The sequence below is a fragment of the Ranitomeya imitator genome, chromosome 1 (genome assembly GCF_032444005.1).
Source record: "Ranitomeya imitator isolate aRanImi1 chromosome 1, aRanImi1.pri, whole genome shotgun sequence".
NCBI lineage: Eukaryota > Metazoa > Chordata > Amphibia > Anura > Dendrobatidae > Ranitomeya > Ranitomeya imitator.
In genome coordinates, this window is record NC_091282.1 from 996,208,925 (window position 1) to 996,231,447 (window position 22,523).

At 43.6% G+C, this 22,523-nt stretch overlaps 1 protein-coding gene across 4 annotated transcripts in view; it reads right to left on the reverse strand.

The window, feature by feature from the left end:
- SCLT1 (sodium channel and clathrin linker 1) overlaps window positions 1–22,523 on the reverse strand; it is a 272,388-nt gene that overhangs the window by 116,950 nt on the left and 132,915 nt on the right. For all 4 annotated transcript variants that reach the window (XM_069743945.1, XM_069743944.1, XM_069743943.1 and 1 more), the window contains one exon: window positions 13,089–13,187. In XM_069743945.1, the coding sequence (XP_069600046.1) occupies window positions 13,089–13,187 (99 nt within the window). The remainder of the gene's footprint in view (window positions 1–13,088; window positions 13,188–22,523) is intronic.

Genomic DNA, 22,523 nt, shown 5'->3' on the forward strand with positions numbered 1-22,523 from the left:
AACAAGACGTTGGGCCCAGTAGGCTTCATTGTACCTTACAGCAGTTATATAGTATTTACGGACCGCTGTACCGATAGTAACAAGACGTTAGGCCCAGTAGGCTTCATTATACAGCAGTTATATAGTATATACTGACCGCTGTACAGATAGTAACAAGACGTTGGGCCCAGTAGGCTTCAATGTACCTTACAGCAGTTATATAGTATACACTGACCGCTGTACAGATAGTAACAAGACGTTGGGCCCAGTAGGCTTCATTGTACCTTACAGCAGTTATATAGTATATACTGACCGCTGTACAGATAGTAAAAAGACGTTGGGCCCAGTAGGCTTCAATCTACCTTACAGCAGTTATATAGCATATAGTGACCGCTGTAGCGGTAGGAACAAGACGTTGGGCCCAGTAGGCTTCAATGTACCTTACAGCAGTTATATAGTATATACTGACCGCTGTACAGATAGTAACAAGACGTTGGGCCCAGTAGGCTTCAATGTACATAACAGTTATATAGTATATACTGACCACTGCGCCGATAGTAACAAGACGTAGGGCTCAGTAGGCTTCATTGTACCTTACAGCAGTTATACAGTATATACTGACCGCTGCACCGATAGTAAAAAGACGTTGGGCCCAGTAGGCTTCAATCTACCTTACAGCAGTTATATAGCATATAGTGACCGCTGTACCGGTAGGAACAAGACGTTGGGCCCAGTAGGCTTCAATGTACCTTACAGCAGTTATATAGTATATACTGACCGCTGTACAGATAGTAAAAAGACGTTGGGCCCAGTAGGCTTCAATCTACCTTACAGCAGTTATATAGCATATAGTGACCGCTGTAGCGGTAGGAACAAGACGTTGGGCCCAGTAGGCTTCAATGTACCTTACAGCAGTTATATAGTATTTACGGACCGCTGTACCGATAGTAACAAGACGTTGGGCCCAGTAGGCTTCATTATACAGCAGTTATATAGCATATACTGACCGCTGTACAGATAGTAACAAGACGTTGGGCCCAGTAGGCTTCATTGTACCTTACAGCAGTTATATAGTATTTACGGACCGCTGTACCGATAGTAACAAGACGTTAGGCCCAGTAGGCTTCATTATACAGCAGTTATATAGTATATACTGACCGCTGTACAGATAGTAACAAGACGTTGGGCCCAGTAGGCTTCAATGTACCTTACAGCAGTTATATAGTATACACTGACCGCTGTACAGATAGTAACAAGACGTTGGGCCCAGTAGGCTTCAATGTACCTTACAGCAGTTATATAGTATATACTGACCGCTGTACAGATAGTAACAAGACGTTGGGCCCAGTAGGCTTCATTGTACCTTACAGCAGTTATATAGTATATACTGACCGCTGTACAGATAGTAACAAGACGTTGGGCCCAGTAGGCTTCAATGTACCTTACAGCAGTTATATAGTATATACTGACCGCTGTACCGGTAGTAACAAGACGTTGGGCCCAGTAGGCTTCAATGTACCTTACAGCAGTTATATAGTATATACTGACCGCTGTACAGATAGTAACAAGACGTTGGGCCCAGTAGGCTTCATTGTACCTTACAGCAGTTATATAGTATATACTGACCGCTGTACAGATAGTAACAAGACGTTGGGCCCAGTAGGCTTCAATGTACCTTACAGCAGTTATATAGTATATACTGACCGCTGTACAGATAGTAACAAGACGTTGGGCCCAGTAGGCTTCATTGTACCTTACAGCAGTTATATAGTATTTACGGACCGCTGTACCGATAGTAACAAGACGTTAGGCCCAGTAGGCTTCATTATACAGCAGTTATATAGTATACACTGACCGCTGTACAGATAGTAACAAGACGTTGGGCCCAGTAGGCTTCATTGTACCTTACAGCAGTTATATAGTATATACTGACCGCTGTACAGATAGTAAAAAGACGTTGGGCCCAGTAGGCTTCAATCTACCTTACAGCAGTTATATAGCATATAGTGACCGCTGTAGCGGTAGGAACAAGACGTTGGGCCCAGTAGGCTTCAATGTACCTTACAGCAGTTATATAGTATATACTGACCGCTGTACAGATAGTAAAAAGACGTTGGGCCCAGTAGGCTTCAATCTACCTTACAGCAGTTATATAGCATATAGTGACCGCTGTACCGGTAGGAACAAGACGTTGGGCCCAGTAGGCTTCAATGTACCTTACAGCAGTTATATAGTATATACTGACCGCTGTACAGATAGTAAAAAGACGTTGGGCCCAGTAGGCTTCAATCTACCTTACAGCAGTTATATAGCATATAGTGACCGCTGTAGCGGTAGGAACAAGACGTTGGGCCCAGTAGGCTTCAATGTACCTTACAGCAGTTATATAGTATATACTGACCGCTGTACAGATAGTAACAAGACGTTGGGCCCAGTAGGCTTCAATGTACATAACAGTTATATAGTATATACTGACCACTGCGCCGATAGTAACAAGACGTAGGGCTCAGTAGGCTTCATTGTACCTTACAGCAGTTATACAGTATATACTGACCGCTGCACCGATAGTAAAAAGACGTTGGGCCCAGTAGGCTTCAATCTACCTTACAGCAGTTATATAGCATATAGTGACCGCTGTAGCGGTAGGAACAAGACGTTGGGCCCAGTAGGCTTCAATGTACCTTACAGCAGTTATATAGTATTTACGGACCGCTGTACCGATAGTAACAAGACGTTGGGCCCAGTAGGCTTCATTATACAGCAGTTATATAGCATATACTGACCGCTGTACAGATAGTAACAAGACGTTGGGCCCAGTAGGCTTCATTGTACCTTACAGCAGTTATATAGTATTTACGGACCGCTGTACCGATAGTAACAAGACGTTAGGCCCAGTAGGCTTCATTATACAGCAGTTATATAGTATATACTGACCGCTGTACAGATAGTAACAAGACGTTGGGCCCAGTAGGCTTCAATGTACCTTACAGCAGTTATATAGTATACACTGACCGCTGTACAGATAGTAACAAGATGTTGGGCCCAGTAGGCTTCATTGTACCTTACAGCAGTTATATAGTATATACTGACCGCTGTACCGGTAGTAACAAGACGTTGGGCCCAGTAGGCTTCAATGTACCTTACAGCAGTTATATAGTATATACTGACCGCTGTACAGATAGTAACAAGACGTAGGGCTCAGTAGGCTTCATTGTACCTTACAGCAGTTATACAGTATATACTGACCGCTGCACCGATAGTAAAAAGACGTTGGGCCCAGTAGGCTTCAATCTACCTTACAGCAGTTATATAGCATATAGTGACCGCTGTACCGGTAGGAACAAGACGTTGGGCCCAGTAGGCTTCAATGTACCTTACAGCAGTTATATAGTATATACTGACCGCTGTACAGATAGTAAAAAGACGTTGGGCCCAGTAGGCTTCAATCTACCTTACAGCAGTTATATAGCATATAGTGACCGCTGTAGCGGTAGGAACAAGACGTTGGGCCCAGTAGGCTTCAATGTACCTTACAGCAGTTATATAGTATTTACGGACCGCTGTACCGATAGTAACAAGACGTTGGGCCCAGTAGGCTTCATTATACAGCAGTTATATAGCATATACTGACCGCTGTACAGATAGTAACAAGACGTTGGGCCCAGTAGGCTTCATTGTACCTTACAGCAGTTATATAGTATTTACGGACCGCTGTACCGATAGTAACAAGACGTTAGGCCCAGTAGGCTTCATTATACAGCAGTTATATAGTATATACTGACCGCTGTACAGATAGTAACAAGACGTTGGGCCCAGTAGGCTTCAATGTACCTTACAGCAGTTATATAGTATACACTGACCGCTGTACAGATAGTAACAAGACGTTGGGCCCAGTAGGCTTCATTGTACCTTACAGCAGTTATATAGTATATACTGACCGCTGTACAGATAGTAACAAGACGTTGGGCCCAGTAGGCTTCAATGTACCTTACAGCAGTTATATAGTATATACTGACCGCTGTACCGGTAGTAACAAGACGTTGGGCCCAGTAGGCTTCAATGTACCTTACAGCAGTTATATAGTATATACTGACCGCTGTACAGATAGTAACAAGACGTTGGGCCCAGTAGGCTTCATTGTACCTTACAGCAGTTATATAGTATATACTGACCGCTGTACAGATAGTAACAAGACGTTGGGCCCAGTAGGCTTCAATATACCTTACAGCAGTTATATAGTAAATACTGACCGCTGTGCCGATAGTAACAAGACGTTGGGCCCAGTAAACTTCAATGTATCTTACAGCAGTTGGCTCTGCAATTAAATCATTTATATGTATATTTCCTCTAAGAAGCGGCTTACATATCTCTAAAGTCCATTTTGTTGTTTAACAGAAGCATTTTATTAAATTGTTGTGTACGGAAATATTTTCTTTTTTTACGTTTAAGCCAAGATAAAAGGATTAAAAAGGATTATAATATTAATACAAACAAGCAGCAGAGGAAGACACTATGTAAATGTTAAAGAAAAGGGACTAGAATGAAAACTTTCCATACTCTTTGGCTATTGGACTTCTATACCAGCTATAGATTGTGTGGACAGGTGTCTAGCCCATACACAATGTCAAGCATTGAAACAATTAGCGGATCTACCATATTTATATGATGCAGGATGGGATTAGTTTGATCTTTAGCAGTCGCATCTACACATTGGGTGATGTTGTGAAATTGCCAAAATATTACGCAGCCCACAGGCTCTGCACTGTAACATGTTTGTCTCCAAACAAGTCATGGACAAAGTTGTTGACAAGTCAGGGTTGGGTTACAAAAAAAAAAAAAAAAATATCCCAATCTCTGATGATCCCTTGAAGCACGAAAAAAATCCATCATCATCAATTGGAAAGAACACAGTACCACAACAAACCTGCCAAGAGCCAGGGTATGGAGGGCATTAATCAGAGAGGCAGCACAGAGACCAAAGATAACCCTGAAGGAGATGCAGAGGTCCCTAGCAGAGAATAGAGTATCTTTCCGTACGACCACAATAAGCCATACACTCCCTAGAGGTGGTTTTTATGGAAGAATGGGGAGAAAAAAAGCCTTTACTCTCACACAAAAATTGTAAGGCTCATTTTGAGTTTGCCAAAAAACATGTGAGAGACTCCCCAAATGTATGGAGAAAGTTACTGTGGTCAGAGGAGACCAAAATTTAACTTTTTGGCCACTAAGGTAAACACAATGTTGGGTACCAAACTAACATCAGCCCATCACCCTAAGAACACTATCCCCACAGTTAAACATGGTGGTGGCAACATCATGCTGTGGGGATGTTTTTCAGCAGCAGGGACAAGGGAAAATGGTCCATGTCAAGGGGAAATGGATGTTCTTGAACAAAACCTGTTTCAGGCTGTCAATGATCTGAGATTGGGATAGAGGTTCACCTCCCAGCAAGAGACTGACCTAAAGCATACTGCTAAAGCAACACTTAAGGGGTCTAAGGAAAAATGTGGGGGTAAATACTTTTGCAAGCCACTGTTTATAACCCTGCTCCCCACTACTAATTGGCAGCTTTCTGCCTATACACAGTGTACACAGAAAGCTGCCAATGAGCGGTGTGGACCGGGTTATGCAGAGCTCAGCATTCAGAGAACTGGTAGATCCGCAGCAGATAAAACTGTGATTTTACCAAAACTACAGGAAATATTCCAGTAAGTGATACATCGTTGGAATCAGGGTCTCGTCATAATGCTCTCAGATGGGGTAGCAAAAACCCAGTGACAGATTCTCTTTAAGGGTATGAACACAAGCAAATTTTTGAGTCCGTAAAACCGTAAAGTTTTCTAGTGGAACCCTGGAGGTCCTGCAAGCTACCTTTACGATTTGTTATTTTTTTGACAGATCATATTGAACAGTGTGAATAAAGATTACTGATCAAACATCATTTATTGTGCTACTGTAAAACTTAAAGCGGGTATACTTTTATTTATTATGCACCAAGCAAGAGAACACCGGAATCGAAAGCAGCTCCAGGACAACAGGTGCTATATGTTGAATCAACAATATCTTTAGGAATGCAGTAGTTAGAGGTGAAAAGCTGGAACTTTGTGTACAAAAATAACTTCTTTATTGAAAGGTGCTTACAGCATGGATATGGGGAGCGAGTCACCGTAGGGACGAAGATCATTTTGCAGCGGCTGTTTGAGAATTGATCTTCGTCCTTACGGTGACCAGCTCCGTCCATACCCATGCTGTAATCACCGCTCAATAAAGAAGTTGTTTTTGGACACAAAGTGCCACCTTTTCACCTCTACCTACTGCATTCCTAAATACTTGTATTTTATAGTAAATTGTAGCCTAGAATGCCATTCTGGTAAGCACATGGCAGGGTGAAAATTAAACTCATTGGATGGTGCGATTACCGCTACGCAAAATCATCCTGATGAAAAATGAAGGGGTTGTACCACAGGATAGATAAAACTTGCAGATCACTGGGACCTCGATCAATTGCAAGAAAAGGAGGGAAGAGTCCTATTTTGAATGAAGTGGAGGTGGAACAAGCACATTGCTTTTTCTAAGTCTTTGGGACTGCTGGAGATGGCCGATCAGTGTACTTGTCGCCATCAGTCCCATAGACTATCAACTCTCCATTTAAACATAAGACTCTTGACCCATGCTCTTAAGATCAGTGAGGGCCCCAGACCTTGCACCACGGTGACCAGTGAGTTATTACCTATTCTGTTCATGGATGATAATTTGTAATCTAAGAGTTGTAGAGGATATGAAGAACACGGCTGCTGTCCTCCAGAAACAGTACCACAACAGTCCAAAGATTGCGCATGGAAGCTGAGCTCTAATTCCCAAGGCAACCTGTGGACAGAAGTGGCGCTGTCTGTGGAAGGCAAACTGTACTTCAACATCAGATCGTCATAGCACAACAACCACCAAATACTCCTTGAGGGTTTCAAAAGTTGTTCCACGTAAATTGCTTTAGGTTTGATGTACTTTTCACGCAACTGCTAATATCTTAACGGTTTTGTCTTCAAAATACATAACTGCATGAAAAAAAAAGAAAAGAAAAGAGAACTCTGCTTTCAGGATCAGTATTTCCTTTCCCCCCAGATCAGATAGTAGAACTGTTCTACTTCTGTGTCCTATGATATAAATTAAAAAAAAAGTATTTTTAATTTTTGCACTTCTAAAACAATCTATAAATAATGAATGAATCACAACGTGGCCGTAACGAGCTTTACAAATGCTGATTGTGTATATTTTCCAATTGTGGGCATCTGCACTTTGGCGTCTCAGGGAAGCACTACAGGAAAATGAACTCATTGTAAAAATATTTGTCCTGCACAAAACAGAAAATGAACTTTTCTCATCTTCGCCAGTGCGGCGTGCGGTACTTTGTAGCTTTAATATTTAATGACATGGCTGCAGACATCACAATCTGCACACTGGCAAAGTTCCCCTCTCCAAGGAATTTGGGTAAATCTTTGCTTCATTATGATTATAAGGTACAACGGTTACAATAACGCAGCTGACCCTCTGAAAGCCGAGCTCATGGGTTACTCCGAGACCGATGGAAGTAGTATCGGGCTATTTCAGCACTGTATTTTATTATTTAATGGGAGTGTGTCAGCAGATTTCACCTCCAAAACTTTTAGCAGCACCAAAAAGGTGCGGGGAAAAGAAGCTTTAACATCTCTATATTTTCCAATAATAAATCAAACGCACCCGATAAAACAATCTCAGTCACACGCTATATGCTAATGAAGAGTTAAAGGGAAGCGGTCAGCACAATCCATCCTCTCAAACTGTTTATGTGGTCATGTCGCTCTCTGAAGGATAATGTCATCTACACCCTTACCGTTGCCAGCTGTTTGTCTTACTGAAAAATCGCTGTTATAATCGATAAGCACACAAGATGTCACAGGGTTACAGCAACAGAAAGGAGCCAGAAGACCACAGCATCTGCGTTCTCCTACTCCTGCGCTGAATAGAATCACTTCACCTTCTTCTTCTTATTGTTATTATTTATTGTTATAGCGCCATTTATTCCATGGCGCTTTACATGTAAGGAGGGGTATACATAATAAAAACAAGTACAATTATCTTAAACAATACAGTGAGGGTAGAGCTGGTCGAGCAGTGGTTTGGTCGATCGGTGGTTACTGCAGGTTGTAGGTTTGCCGGAAGAGGTGGGTCTTCAGGTTCTTTTTGAAGGTTTCGATGGTAGGCGAGAGTCTGATGTGTTGTGGTAGAGGGTTCCAGAGTAGGGGTGATACGCGAGAGAAATCTTATATACAATTGTGGGAAGAGGAGATAAGAAGGGAGTAGAGAAGGAGATCTTGTGAGGATCGGAGGTTGCGTGTAGGTAAGTACCGGGAGACGAGGTCACAGATGTATGGAGGAGACAGGTTGTGGATGGCTTTGTATGTCATGGTTAGGGTTTTGTACTGGAGTCTCTGGGCAATGGGGAGCCAGTGAAGGGATTGACAGAGGGGAGAAGCTGGGGAATTGCGTGGGGACAGGTGGATTAGTCGGGCAGCAAAGTTTAGAATAGATTGGAGGGGTGCAAGAGTGTTCGAGGGGAGGCCACAGAGCAGGAGGTTGCAGTAGTCAAGGCGAGAGATGATGAGGGCATGGACTAGGGTTTCTGCAGATTCTTGGTTGAGGAATGAATGGATTCGTGAAATATTTTTGAGTTCAAGTTGGCAGGAAGTGGAAAGGGCTTGGATATGTGGTTTGAAGGAGAGATCAGCATCAAGGATTACCCCGGATTTTCTTATGAAACAATGTAAATTTCTTTAGGTAGTGCAGAGGTTAATCTGCTCAGTTGAGTGTTCTTGGAGCTAAGGCTCTCAGCTGTGCTCTGATAGCCACTCCCATCTCCTATTTACACTGGGCCCTGACTGACACACATTGTCAGAGCTAGCTTATGCTGCATGGCTTGCAGGATAGTTGTTGGTGGTTATTTGACCCCGGCATCTTCACCTTCAGAAGTTACCCAGGGAACAGGACAAGCTTGGGCACCCCCTAGCATTAGGGAAAGGGAAGGAGCAACTGGTCCCAGGTCACCCAACAACAGAGTCGTGACACAAGGCGTCTTTGCTCTGGGAATGTTAAAGCACCCAAACCTCTACCGTCCCTGGCTCTATTTTCCCTGCCCAGCTCAGAGGTACAGATTTGTGAAATGCTGGGACAATCCCAGAGCACTTAAGATTAATTTGCATATCAATTAACACATAGATTTTTTTCAGTCAGGGAGTAACAGATTGCATCAGTAAAGGCGCGGATGACTATTTTTCAAAGAGGAACAAGACCATATAAACAATATAAGAGGGTGGCTTGCACTCACAAATTCTCGTTAAGTTTCTGATGGACATTCATTCTACAGTAAAGTGTCCTCAATCATTGGTGGCACCCCTCCAAAACCTGTCCCCTCCGCTATTGATTTACATCTCTTAACAAAATTATCATTGCTGCTGATAATTCAGGACACTTGAATGAAGAATGAATGCTGAGTCAATGCAAACAGGAGTTTTCAGGGCATTCATATTGAGCTCCTATCCTCAGGATAGGTTGTCATATACAAGATTAGTGGGGGTCTGGTATAACCACCAATCAGCTGTTAGAAAGTCTTACGGTGGTCAGAATTAAACATTGTACAACACAGGAGAACCTCAACGCCATACACTGTGCAATGTCCGTTCTTGGGCATTGCAACTCAGCAGAGCTGTGGTGTTTCAACTCCTTAAACTGTATTCAGTTGTGGCCAAAAGTTTTGGGACTGACAGCTCATTCTTGTCTAATCAGTGCTTGGAGTTTATTCTATTTCCGATTGTCCACTTGCTGTTTGAGGATTGATCACAGGTTCTCCAGTTGCACTTGGCGAATCTTTAGATCCCATTTTATAATTCATGGCAGAGTTCTTAGGCAAAATTGTGAGTGAGCCTCCTCCATGGATGAAAACCAACCCCATGAATGAATAGTCTTGGGATATTTAACTGTTGGCATGACACAGGACTTATGGACCTTTTCTTCTTTGCAGAATCCTTCGTCCAGGTGTCCCAAATAGTCTGAAAGGGGCTGCATCAGAGAAAATAATTTTACCCCATTCCTTTGCAGTTAAATACCTGTACTTCCTACAAAGTTATTTTCTCTGATAAAGCTCCCTTCAGACTATTTGGGACATCTAGAAGAAAGATTGTTCAGAGAAGAAAAGATGAGCGCAACCATGCGTCATGTGTCATGCCAACACTAAAGCATCCAGAGACCATTCATGTGTAAGTTGCTTTTCATCCAAGGCAGAGGGCTCACTCACAATTTTGCAAATTTCTGCCATGAACAAAGAACGGTATCTAAACAACCACATGTAATGACAGTCTATTAGGGAAAATACGCACAGGATACTAACATCTACGGCTACAGAAATTTACATGCGGAGGCTCGAAAAACCCGCACTGCAGGTGAGTTTACGCAGCATTAAAAAGTACAGTGGGAATGGGATTTCTATAAATCCCATCCACTCTGCCTGTACTGTACAATGTAGAGATTTGGATACAGCGAAAATACATTGCGTCCAAAACGCTACTATCCCTGATCGTGGGCACGCAGCCTTGTAATTGTACTTCTGTAACCAAAGAAACATCTGACTAAAAGATAAAAAAAAACAAAAAACACCAAAGCAGCAAACTAAAAACCAAAATTACCGCCAGTCTCAAAACTTTTGGCCGCAACTGGCAAATCCAATGCCAAAGACCTGATAACAGCTGATTCAGTGCCCGATCACCATTTGGATATTGATAAGCTATCCAAAGTACTGGATGTGCCCTTTAATAACTAAAGGATTTGTCCCAAGAACAAAAGTGCATTTTAATCCACAAATCTTGGAATAAAAGTAAACTCCATAATTGGATGTGTTTAAAAATAATGTTCCTGTGCTGATATAATCTTATAACTGTGCCCCTGCTGTGTGCTGTGCAATGGCTGTGTCTGACCGGGCAGGGACAGGGTCTTATCATACCGCAGCTCCTGGGCGGGGAAGGAAGCAAGAGTATACAGACAGGACACCAGGGGATCACAGCGGATTCTGTTTGGGAGTTAAGGCCCCTTCACATTAAGCGACGCTGCAGCGATACCGACAACGATCCGGATCGCTGCAGCGTCGCTGTTTGGTCGCTGGAGAGCTGTCACACAGACCGCTCTCCAGCGACCAACTATGCCGGTAACCAGGGTAAACATCGGGTAACTAAGCGCAGGGCCGCGCTTAGTAACCCGATGTTTACCCTGGTTACCATCCTAAAAGTAAAAAAAACAAACAGTACATACTTACCTACCGCTGTCTGTCCTCCAGCGCTGTGCTCTGCACTCCTCCTGTACTGGCTGTGAGCACAGCGGCTGGAAAGCAGAGCGGTGACGTCACCGCTCTGCTTTCCGGCTGACCGACGCTCACAGCCAGTACAGGAGGAGTGCAGAGCACAGCGCTGGAGGACAGACCGCGGTAGGTAAGTATGTAGTGTTTGTTTTTTTTACTTTTAGGATGGTAACCAGGGTAAACATCGGGTTACTAAGCGCGGCCCTGCGCTTAGTTACCCGATGTTTACCCTGGTTACCAGTGAAGACATCGCTGGATCGGTGTCACACACGCCGATCCAGCGATGTCAGCAGGGAGTCCAGCGACGAAATAAAGTTCTGGACTTTCTTCAGCGACCAACGATCTCCCAGCAGGGGCCTGATCGTTGGTCGCTGTCACACATAACGATTTTATTAACGATATCGTTGCTACGTCACAAAAAGCAACGATATCGTTAACAATATCGTTATGTGTGAAGGTACCTTAAAGCATTTCCCTGTCTGTTTTTAAACAATTTAAAGAAAGAATAGGCTGCGATCCCCTGCTGTGATGTCTGTATACTCTTTTGCCTCCTCCCCTGGCCAGTTGCTGTGGTATATCTGACCAGTTCCTACATGGTCAGACACAGCCATTACACTGGGGCACATTTACAAGATTAGCTCAGGATTCTTTTAACCACATCCAATTGCATGATGTGTCTTATTTCAAGATCTATTACTTAAAATATACTTTTGTTCATGGCACAACCCCTTTAAGTAGAAAAAAAACACTTTTCTTTTTTTTTTAGCTATGTTTAAGTTATGAAAGCAAAGAAGGAAATATCTGAACTGGTTTCGTTGCCACCTATTTAGCAGTGCTAAGAGTTAATAGGATGGAATTCTGCTGACAGATTCCCTTTAAATTGCATATAATGTAGGTCAACAGTAGCGTGACTGATAGGCGGATCTGGTCTGTCCTCTAACATAAGCATGCTGTTTGAGAAGACTTATCGTTCCCAAGTGCAGTATAATGTGCATGTATAATTGTAAAAAAAGCCTATAAAATAACCGGGCATAAAAGAATGTCTTCTGACACATGTAAAGTAATTGTTTAGGGATAGGCTATATAGCTGTCACCCCCCATTGACTGGCAGGAAAAAGACGCGCGGTCCCCTGTAGAGCTTGGAGGACTGATCTGAAACCTAAACCTTAATGAGTAACCGTTGTAATCATTTTTATTCTATAAATCAGTAGAACACATGAAAATAAGAATCTTATCAGTAGTAACTCATCTCCAGTCTCAGAGATGTATAAACCTGTCTTCACTGAATACAGATTTTGAGGCTGAATTGAAAATTTTGAAAATGACTGATCATTCCCAGGGGAGAAAAGAGCAGGCTTCTTTGATAAAATATATTACAACCTTTCTTACTTTTACGTGTACTATTCATTTATTAAATACAGAATAAACCAGCGGTTAGTCCTCACTGATTAGAAATGCTGTATTTAAGGCAATTACAATAACGATTCCTTAGCGCTCATTAACGCCTATCATGTATACAGCGCCATCATAGACTGCGGGGATGTAGAGAGCTCTTGTCTTCCGGAATCTGACAATGTATTTCCCCCTCTCATTGTGAAGGGTACTAGAGCCAAGATCCCTGATGTGAACGCTACAAGAAGCAGACCAAATGACGGCAGCATGGCAGATACGAGCAGGCTTCAGGACGGCGGGGCAGTCGCCCGTCACTACATGTTGGGGAAGACATCGCTACCTCTTTCCTTGTTCTTGCAGCAGCTTCGTGGATTATCTTAGAAATCGCCTGCTGCATAGTTTGAATTTCTTCCTCCTTTTGCTTTTCTCGAAGAAGTGCCTGGAAATGACATGGACATTCATGTGATAAGACACACCAAATCTTACACCGCACCCCAACATAAAGCACAACCATCGTTTTATCAGAGTAGTCTTATGGATATACTGTGCTGAAGAAGAAATGCAGGGAAGTAATGATTACTCCACGCCGAGAAGCTATTATGAAAGTGTGCTTGTCTGGATAAAGATCGGAAAAGGGCTTTCCATTGCTGGCGCTTGTAAACCATGTGGGGGATGGGCATTACAATCTGAGCTCCTTGTAGGAATAATGGACTCTCATTCCTTTTAACATGACAGGCACTAAGACGCATCCTGATCAGCCAGCATCATGTTATAGAGCCGGAGTAGCTGACCAGATTAATATGTTTTTTTTTTCTAGAAAGGCTTAGTATAACTACTCTGCTCAGTCTGGGCTCAGCAGTCATAGAGGCGGGGCTAATCAGTGACTGCGATCTCAGTGTGCACCCTCATACCGGAAAGGCTGTGCACACTCATACCGGAAATCACTCATTGGATCCTGTGGGACTTTCCTGGATTTGGGAATCTGTCCTGGGAGGTCGGTGGCATGTTCAGATTTCAACAATGCAGTGAATACAATGAAAAAGCAGAGCGCTATCAGTTATCTGCCCCATCATTTATATTATCTGTTTGAGTCTCGGTGCGGCACGTGTTATGAAGTCACATAGCAAGAGTGTAGGGGGGCAGAATACTTCGAGGAAGGGCACCCTTACTGTGTTGAGAGCATGAGGGGGACATCATAAAATGTGCGTGCACTATAATGAGTGGGAGCACTCTGGGGGCCTCATACTGTGTGGTGGGGAACTATGGGGGCATCATAATTTATGGAGACACTGTGGAGGGCATGAAAGTGTGGGGCACTGTGGAGGAATCATACCACGGGGACAATATAATGCATGAGGAGCACTGTAGGAGGGAATCGTCTGTGAGGGTATAATACTGTGTGAGTGAATGGGGGACTGTGGAGAAATCATACCACGTGGATAATATAATGCATGAGGAGCACTGTAGGAGGGAATCGTCTGTGAGGGTATCATACGGTGTGAGTGTATGGGGCACTGTGGAGAAATCATACCATGGGGACAATATAATGCATGAGGAGCACTGTAGGAGGGAATGCTCTGTGAGGGTATAATACTGTGTGAGTGAATGGGGCACTGTGGAGAAATCATACCACGTGGACAATATAATGCATGAGGAGCACTGTAGGAGGGAATCCTCTGTGAAGGTATCATACTGTGTGAGTGTATGGGGCACTGTGGAGAAATCATACCATGGGGACAATATAATGCATGAGGAGCACTGTAGGAGGGAATGCTCTTTGAGGGTATAATACTGTGTGAGTGAATGGGGCACTGTGGAGAAATCATACCACGTGGACAATATAATGCATGAGGAGCACTGTAGGAGGGAATCCTCTGTGAAGGTATCATACTGTGTGAGTGTATGGGGCACTGTGGAGAAATCATACCATAGGGACAATATAATGCATGAGGAGCACTGTAGGAGGGAATCCTCTGTGAGGGTATCATACTGTGTGAGTGTATGGGGCACTGTGGAGAAATCATACCATGGGGACAATATAATGCATGAGGAGCACTGTAGGAGGGAATGCTCTGTGAGAGTATCATACTGTGTGGACACTGTGGAGAAATCATACCATGGGGACAATATAACGCATGAGGAGCACTGTGGGAGGGAATGCTCTCTGAGGGTATCATGAGTCTGTATGTTCTCCCCCTGTTTGTGTGGGTTTCCTCTGGGTTCTCCAGATTCCTCTCACACTCCTAAGACGTACTGATAGGGAATTGAGACTGTGAGCTCCTTTGGGGATAGTGATGATAATGTCTGTAAAGCGCTGTGGAATAGGATAGCGCTATATAAGCAAAGCATAATAATAAATAAATACAGCATGTGTGTGGGGCACTGTAAGGGATATTGCATCACACTGTATGCATGTGTGGGGCATCTTTGTGGCATACTAAGTGGGGGAGCATCAAACTCTATGGGGGTTATGAAAGGTGTATTGTTTTATGAAAAAACATTAAAGTTTCATTTAGGGCATTATTTATCTGTGTTGGTACAAAAAGGACTGGCCGGGATTAGGATTGCAGCTTGGTTTAACCCCTTTACCCCCAAGGGTGGTTTGCACGTTAATGACCGGGCCAATTTTTACAATTCTGACCACTGTCCCTTTATGAGGTTATAACTCTGGAACGCTTCAATGGATCCTGGTGATTCTGACATTGTTTTCTCGTGACATATTGTACTTCATGACAATGGTAAAAATTATTTGATAGTACCTGCGTTTATTTGTGAAAAAAACGGAAATTTGGCGAAAATTATGAAAATTTCGCAATTTTCCAACTTTGAATTTTTATGCAATTAAATCACAGAGATATGTCACACAAAATACTTAATAAGTAACATTTCCCACATGTCTACTTTACATCAGCACAATTTTGGAACCAAAATTTTTTTTTGTAAGGGAGTTATAAGGGTTAAAAGTTGACCAGCAATTTCTCATTTCTACAACACCATTTTATTTTAGGGACCACATCTCATTTGAAGTCATTTTGAGGGGTCTATATGATAGAAAATACCCAAGTGTGACACCATTCTAAAAACTACACCCCTCAAGGTGCTCAAAACCATATTCAAGAAGTTTATTAACCCTTCTGGTGCTTCACAGGAATTTTTTGAATGTTTAAATAAAAATGAACATTTAACTTTTTTTCACAAAAAATGTAATTCAGCTCCAATTTGTTTTATTTTACCAAGGGTAACAGGAGAAAATGGACCCCAAACATTGTTGTACAATTTGTCCTGAGTATGCCAATACCCCACATGTGGGGGTAAACCACTGTTTGGGCGCATGGCAGAGCTCGGAAGCGAAGGAGTGCCATTTGACTTTTCAATGCAAAATTGACTGGAATTGAGATGGGACGCCATGTTTCGTTTGGAGAGCCCCTGATGTGGCTAAACATTGAAACCCCCCACAAGTGACACCATTTTGGAAAGTAGACCCCCTAAGGAACTTATCTAGAGGTGTGGTGAGCACTTTGACCCAACAAGTGCTTCACAGAAGTTTATAATGTAGAACCGTAAAAATAAAAAATCATATTTTTTCACAAAAATTATCTTTTCGCCCCCAATTTTTTATTTTACCAAGGGTAAGAGAAGAAATTGGACCCCAAAAGTTGTTGTACAATTTGTCCTGAGTACGCTGATAGCCCATATGTGGGGGTAAACCACTGTTTGGGCGGATGGGAGAGCTCGGAAGGGAAGGAGCGCCGTTTGACTTTTCAATGCAAAATTGACAGGAATTGAGATGGGACGTCATGTTGCGTTTGCAGAGCCCCTAATGTACCTAAACAGTAGAAACCCCCCACAAGTGACACCATTTTGGAAAGTAGACCCCCTTAGGAACTTATCTAGATGTGTGCTGAGCGCTTTGACCCACCAAGGGCTTCACAGAAGTTTATAATGGAGAGCCGTAAAAATAAAACAAAAATTTTTTCCCACAAAAATTATTTTTTAGCCCCCAGTTTTGTATTTTCCCGAGGGTAAAAGGAGAAATTCGACCCCACAATTTGTTGTCCAATTTGTCCTGAGTGCGCTGATACCCCATATGTGGGGGGGAACCACTGTTTGGGCGCATGGGAGGGCTCGGAAGGGAAGGAGCTCCATTTGGAATGAGGACTTAGATGGAATGGTCTGCAGGTGTCACATTGCATTTGCAGAGCCCCTAATGTACCTAAACAGTAGAAACCTCCCACAAGTGACACCATTTTGGAAACTAGACCCCCTAAGGAACTCATCTAGATGTGTTGTGATAGCTTTGAACCCCCAAGTGTTTCACTACAGTTTGTAACGCAGAGCCGTGAAAATTAAAAAAAAAAAATCTTTCCCCCCAAAATTATTTTTTAGCCCCCAGTTTTGTATTTTCCCGAGGGTAAGAGGAGAAATTCGACCCCAAAAGTTGTTGTCCAATTTGTCCTGAGTACGCTGATACCCCGTATGTTGGGGGAAACCAACGTTTGAGCGCATGGCAGAGCTCGGAAGGGAAGGAGCGCCATTTGGAATGCAGACTTAGATGGAATGGTCTGCAGACGTCACATTGCGTTTGCAGAACCCCTAATGTACCTAAACAGTAGAAACCCCCCACAAGTGACCCCATATTGGAAACTAGACCCCCCAGGGAACTAATCTAGATGTGTTGTGAGAACTTTGAACCCCCAAGTGTTTCACTACAGTTTATAACGCAGAGCCGTGAAAATAAAAAATCTTTTTTTTTCCCACAAAAAATATGTTTTAGCCCCGAGTTTTGTATTTTCCCAAGGGTAGCAGGAGAAATTGGACCCCAAAAGTTGTTGTCCTATTTGTCCTGAGTACGCCGATACCCCATATGTTGGGGTAAACCCCTGTTTGGGCACACGGGAGAGCTCGGAAGGGAAGAAGCACTGTTTTACTTTTTCAACGCAGAATTGGCTGGAATTGAGATCGGACGCCATGTCGCGTTTGGAGAGCCCCTGATGTGCCTAAACAGTGGAAACCCCCCAATTATAACTGAAACCCTAATCCAAACACATCCCTAACCCTAATCCCAACAGTAACCCTAACCACACCTCTAACCCTCACACACCCCTAACCCTAATCCCAACCCTATTCCCAACCGTAAATGTAATCTAAACCCTAACTGTAACTTTAGCCCCAACCCAAACTGTAGCCCTAGCCCTAACCCTAGCCCTAACCCTAATCCTAACCCTAGCCCTAACCCTAGCCCTAACCCTAACCCTAGCCCTAACCCTAACCCTAGCCCTAACCCTAACCCTAACCCTAGCCCTAACCCTAGCCCTAACCCTAGCCCTAACCCTAGCCCTAACCCTAGCCCTAACTCTAACCCTAGCCCTAATGGGAAAATGGAAATAAATACATTTTTTTAATTTTTCCCTAACTAAGGGGGTGATGAAGGGGGGTTTGATTTACTTTTATAGTGGGTTTTTTAGCGGATTTTTATGATTGGCAGCCGTCACACACTGAAAGACGCTTTTTATTGCAAAAAATATTTTTTGCGTTACCACATTTTCAGAGCTATAATTTTTCTATATTCTGGTCCACAGAGTCATGTGAGGTCTTGGTTTTTGCGGGACGAGTTGATGTTTTTATTGGTAACATTTTCGGGCACGTGACATTTTTTGATCGCTTTTTATTCCGATTTTTGTGAGGCAGAATGACCAAAAACCAGCTATTCATGAATTTCTTTTGGGGGAGGCGTTTATACCGTTCCGCGTTTGGTAAAATTGATGAAGCAGTTTTATTCTTCGGGTCAGTACGATTACAGCGACACCTCATTTATATCATTTTTTTATGTTTTGGCGCTTTCATACGATAAAAACTATTTTATAGAAAAAATAATTATTTTTGCATCGCTTTATTCTCAGGACTATAACTTTTTTATTTTTTTGCTGATGATGCTGTATGGCGGCTCGTTTTTTGTGGGACAAGATGACGTTTTCAGCGGTACCATGGTTAGTTATATCTGTCTTTTTGATCGCGTGTTATTCCACTTTTTGTTCGGCGGTATGATAATAAAGCGTTGTTTTTTGCCTCGTTTTTTTTTTTTTTTTTCTTACGGTGTTTACTGAAGGGGTTAACTAGTGGGCCAGTTTTATAGGTCGGGCCGTTACGGACGCGGCGATACTAAATATGTGTACTTTTATTGTTTTTTTTTTATTATTTAGATAAAGAAATGTATTTATGGGAATAATATTTTTATTTTTTTTTCATTATTTTGGAATATTTTTTTTTACACATTTGAAATTTTTTTTTTTTACTTTTTTACTTTGTCCCAGGGGGGGACATCACAGATCAGTGATCTGACAGTTTGCACAGCACTCTGTCAGATCACTGATCTGATAGGAGTGCAGGCTGCTTCACAGTGCCTGCTCTGAGCAGGCTCTGTGAAGCCACCTCCCTCCCTGCAGGACCCGGATCCGCGGCCATCTTGGATCCGGGGCTGGAGGGAGCAGGGAGGGAGGTGAGACCCTCGCAGCAACGCGATCACATCGCGTTGCTGCGGGGGGCTCAGGGAAGCCCGCAGGGAGCCCCCTCCCTGCGCGGTGCTTCCCTGTACCGCCGGCACATCGCGATCATCTTTGATCGCGGTGTGCCGGGGGTTAATGTGCCGGGGGCGGTCCGTGACCGCTCCTGGCACATAGTGCCGGATGTCAGCTGCGATAAACAGCTGACACCCGGCCGCGATCGGCGGCGCTCCCCCCGTGAGCGCTGCCGATCGCATATGACGTACTATTGCGTCCTTGGGAAGTAAAGCCCACCCCACATGGACGCAATAGTACGTCTAATGGCAGAAAGGGGTTAAAGGAAATCTGTCAGAAGGAGCAACACTACTTAGCCGTCTATGTGGGCGTACAGGTCATTTAACATTGATTAAAATGATACCTTGATATCTGTGATCTGAAGTCTTAGGCTGGTTTCACATTTGCGTTTATTGGCGCTGCGTTTTAGCGCAAAAAAACGCATGCTTTTTTCCCCTATATTTAACATTAAAAACGGATGTGTTTTTTTTATGCATTTTGCCGCATTTGACGACGCATGCGTCGTTTCTCTGCTTGCAGAAATGCAACATGTAGTAATTTCTAGAGGCGTTTTTTTGCGGCAAAAAACGTATTGCTGTCTATGTAAACGCATGCGTTTTTAAGCACATGCGTTTGTTTGCGTTTTTAAACGCATGCGTTTCCATAGAAAAAAAAACAAGTCTACACACTGATAAGCCACCCTCCACCATCAAGGTGATAAAGGGATCCAAACCCTAACCCCCCACCATCAAGGTGATAAAGGGATCCTAACCCTAACCCTAGGGATCCAAACCCTAACCCTAGGGATCCAAACCCTAACCCTAACCCTAGGGATCCAAAACCAAACCCTAACCCTAGCTATTTCTATTTAAAGTGGGTTTTCTAGTTGATTTTGATGATTGGCAGCTGTCACACACTTCTCATCAGGCGTGTCAAAAACGCAAACGCAGGAAAAAACGCATGTAAACGCGTCAAAACGCCACGTTTTTTTTAACCGCATACGAAAACGCATGCATCTAAAAAACGCAGCGTTTGCACGCGTTTACATGCATTTTTTTCACCACCTGCGTTTGCGTTTTTAACGCTGCGTTTTTAAATGCAACTGTGAAACTAACCTTATTCCAGAGAAATTCACACTTTCCATAATAACGTATTTTTCGGATTATAGGACGCTCCGGATTATAAGACGCACCCCATATTTTGTGGAGAAAATAGGAAAACATTTTTTTTTTTTTTTATAAAATGGTGATGCTTCTTCTAATCCATGTGTCTTATTGCTTACTGGGGGTGGTGGTTGCGGTGAAGCATGGTCCCAGGGTCGCTACTGGAGGAGGCATGAGTGGAACATTGCTGCAGGCAGCAGACTGGGATGAGGGGGCGTTCCGATGTGCAGCACGCCGCTTCGGGTGTCCGGCGGTGCTGCAGGGTGCCCAGCGGTGCTGCGGGGGTTTCAGGCGCCGCTGTCTCCTATGCTGCGGGGGAACTCTGCTGACATTTTGTGAAAGGCCAGAGCCCCCTGCAGTTCCATGGTTTCCTGTGCGGTGGACTCCAGGAAAAATGGATCTCAGCCCGGCGGCTATTTTCCCGGAGTCCACCGCATAGGAAACCATGGAACTACGGGGGGCTCTGGCCTTTCACAAAATGTTGGCAGATCCCCCATAACACCGGAGACAGCGGCATCGGAGACACCCACAGCACGGCCGGACAACACCCCGCAGGGCCGGGCACCCGCAGCACCACCGGACACCCTTCAATCCAGCCTGCAACAATGGTATCGGTAAGGTATATCCGCATTATAAGATGCACCCCCATTTTCCCCCGAGATTTGGGGGGAAAAGTGCGTCTTATAATCCAAAAAATATGGTAGGTAAATCAGCTGCTAAGCTATATGTGCCAGCGGACACAGATCTCCTTGAGAATCTGCCTCCTGAGTTTGCTTTAAATGAAAGCAAGACTATGGAGTCGGTGTCAGTATAAAATAGGGATTTTTGTGTACTCACCGTAAAATCCTTTTCTCCGAGCCATTCATTGGGGGACACAGACTGTGGTCTATGCTGCTGCCAATAGGAGGCTGACACTAAGTGGTACAAAAAAAGTTAGCTCCTCCCCTTCAGCATTAACCCTCCTGCTGGCTCTCAGCTAACCAGTTCGGTGCAAAAGCAGTAAGAGATCAATAACAACATAAAGTATAGCATTATATATGAGAGTATAGCATGTCAAACTATAAAACAAGCAGAAGCTAATAACAGGGTGGGAGCTGTGTCCCCCAATGAATGGCTCGGAGGAAAGGATTTTACGGTGAGTACACAAAAATCCCTATTTCTCCTTCGCCTCACTGGGGGACACAGACCATGGGACGTCCCAAAGCAGTCCCTAGGTGGTGTGAAGAGCAGAACAAAAATGATTACCTCAATGAACAAAAATAAAAAAAAAGAATTTGTGATAAATATTGACCTGTCCATTCAAGGACATTTTAGCTATAGTATGAAATCCTGTTTTTCTTGTCTGTGGAATTGCCTTTGTACTGTTTGTTGTGAAACTGCCGCCCACGAAACTGTTTTCTTATCTTTTCTTTCTTTCCTGTTTTGTCTCTTTGTTTAAACATGCAAAACTTGTATAACCACTAAGCCTGCTGAAACAGCTATATAAAGAAGGGATAGCACTCTGAAGGCAGGCGTGCATCAGAGACTTCCCAGTGATACATTATACAAGACGTGTCTTGTGTATTATTTCAGGTGATTCCACACTTCCAAAGGCTGCTCCGACTGAGTGTGATCCCGACATTTCCTGGCGCCTGAACAGGGACCCGAGGTCTGTGTATTCCTTCAAGAACACCGGCAGAATACGAACGAAAAGAGAATCTGGGATAATGGACGGCAGATGAACAAAAACCTGGCCAGGTAAGAGACACTGTTAGATCTCTTATATCTGCCCTGCACTGTCCGTAAGATTTTCTGTGTCGTGTTCTTTAGCGGGTAGTTCTAGTAGAGGAGGATACCTATAGCTCGGGTTCTTGAACTATTTAGGAATTGATCACCTCACGGAGTACGGCATTGAATGAGAGTGAATGTGAATAGAAGGTGTGTGGAAGTTGGGAATAGCCCTATAAGCCGCCCAGGGGGTTGAAACAGAAGAAGTGACTGTCCCACTGGGCAACGTGGTTGCGTCCTTTCGGGGAGACCTCCGCGCCTATGTTCAATCTCTGATCCTGTCTTTGACAA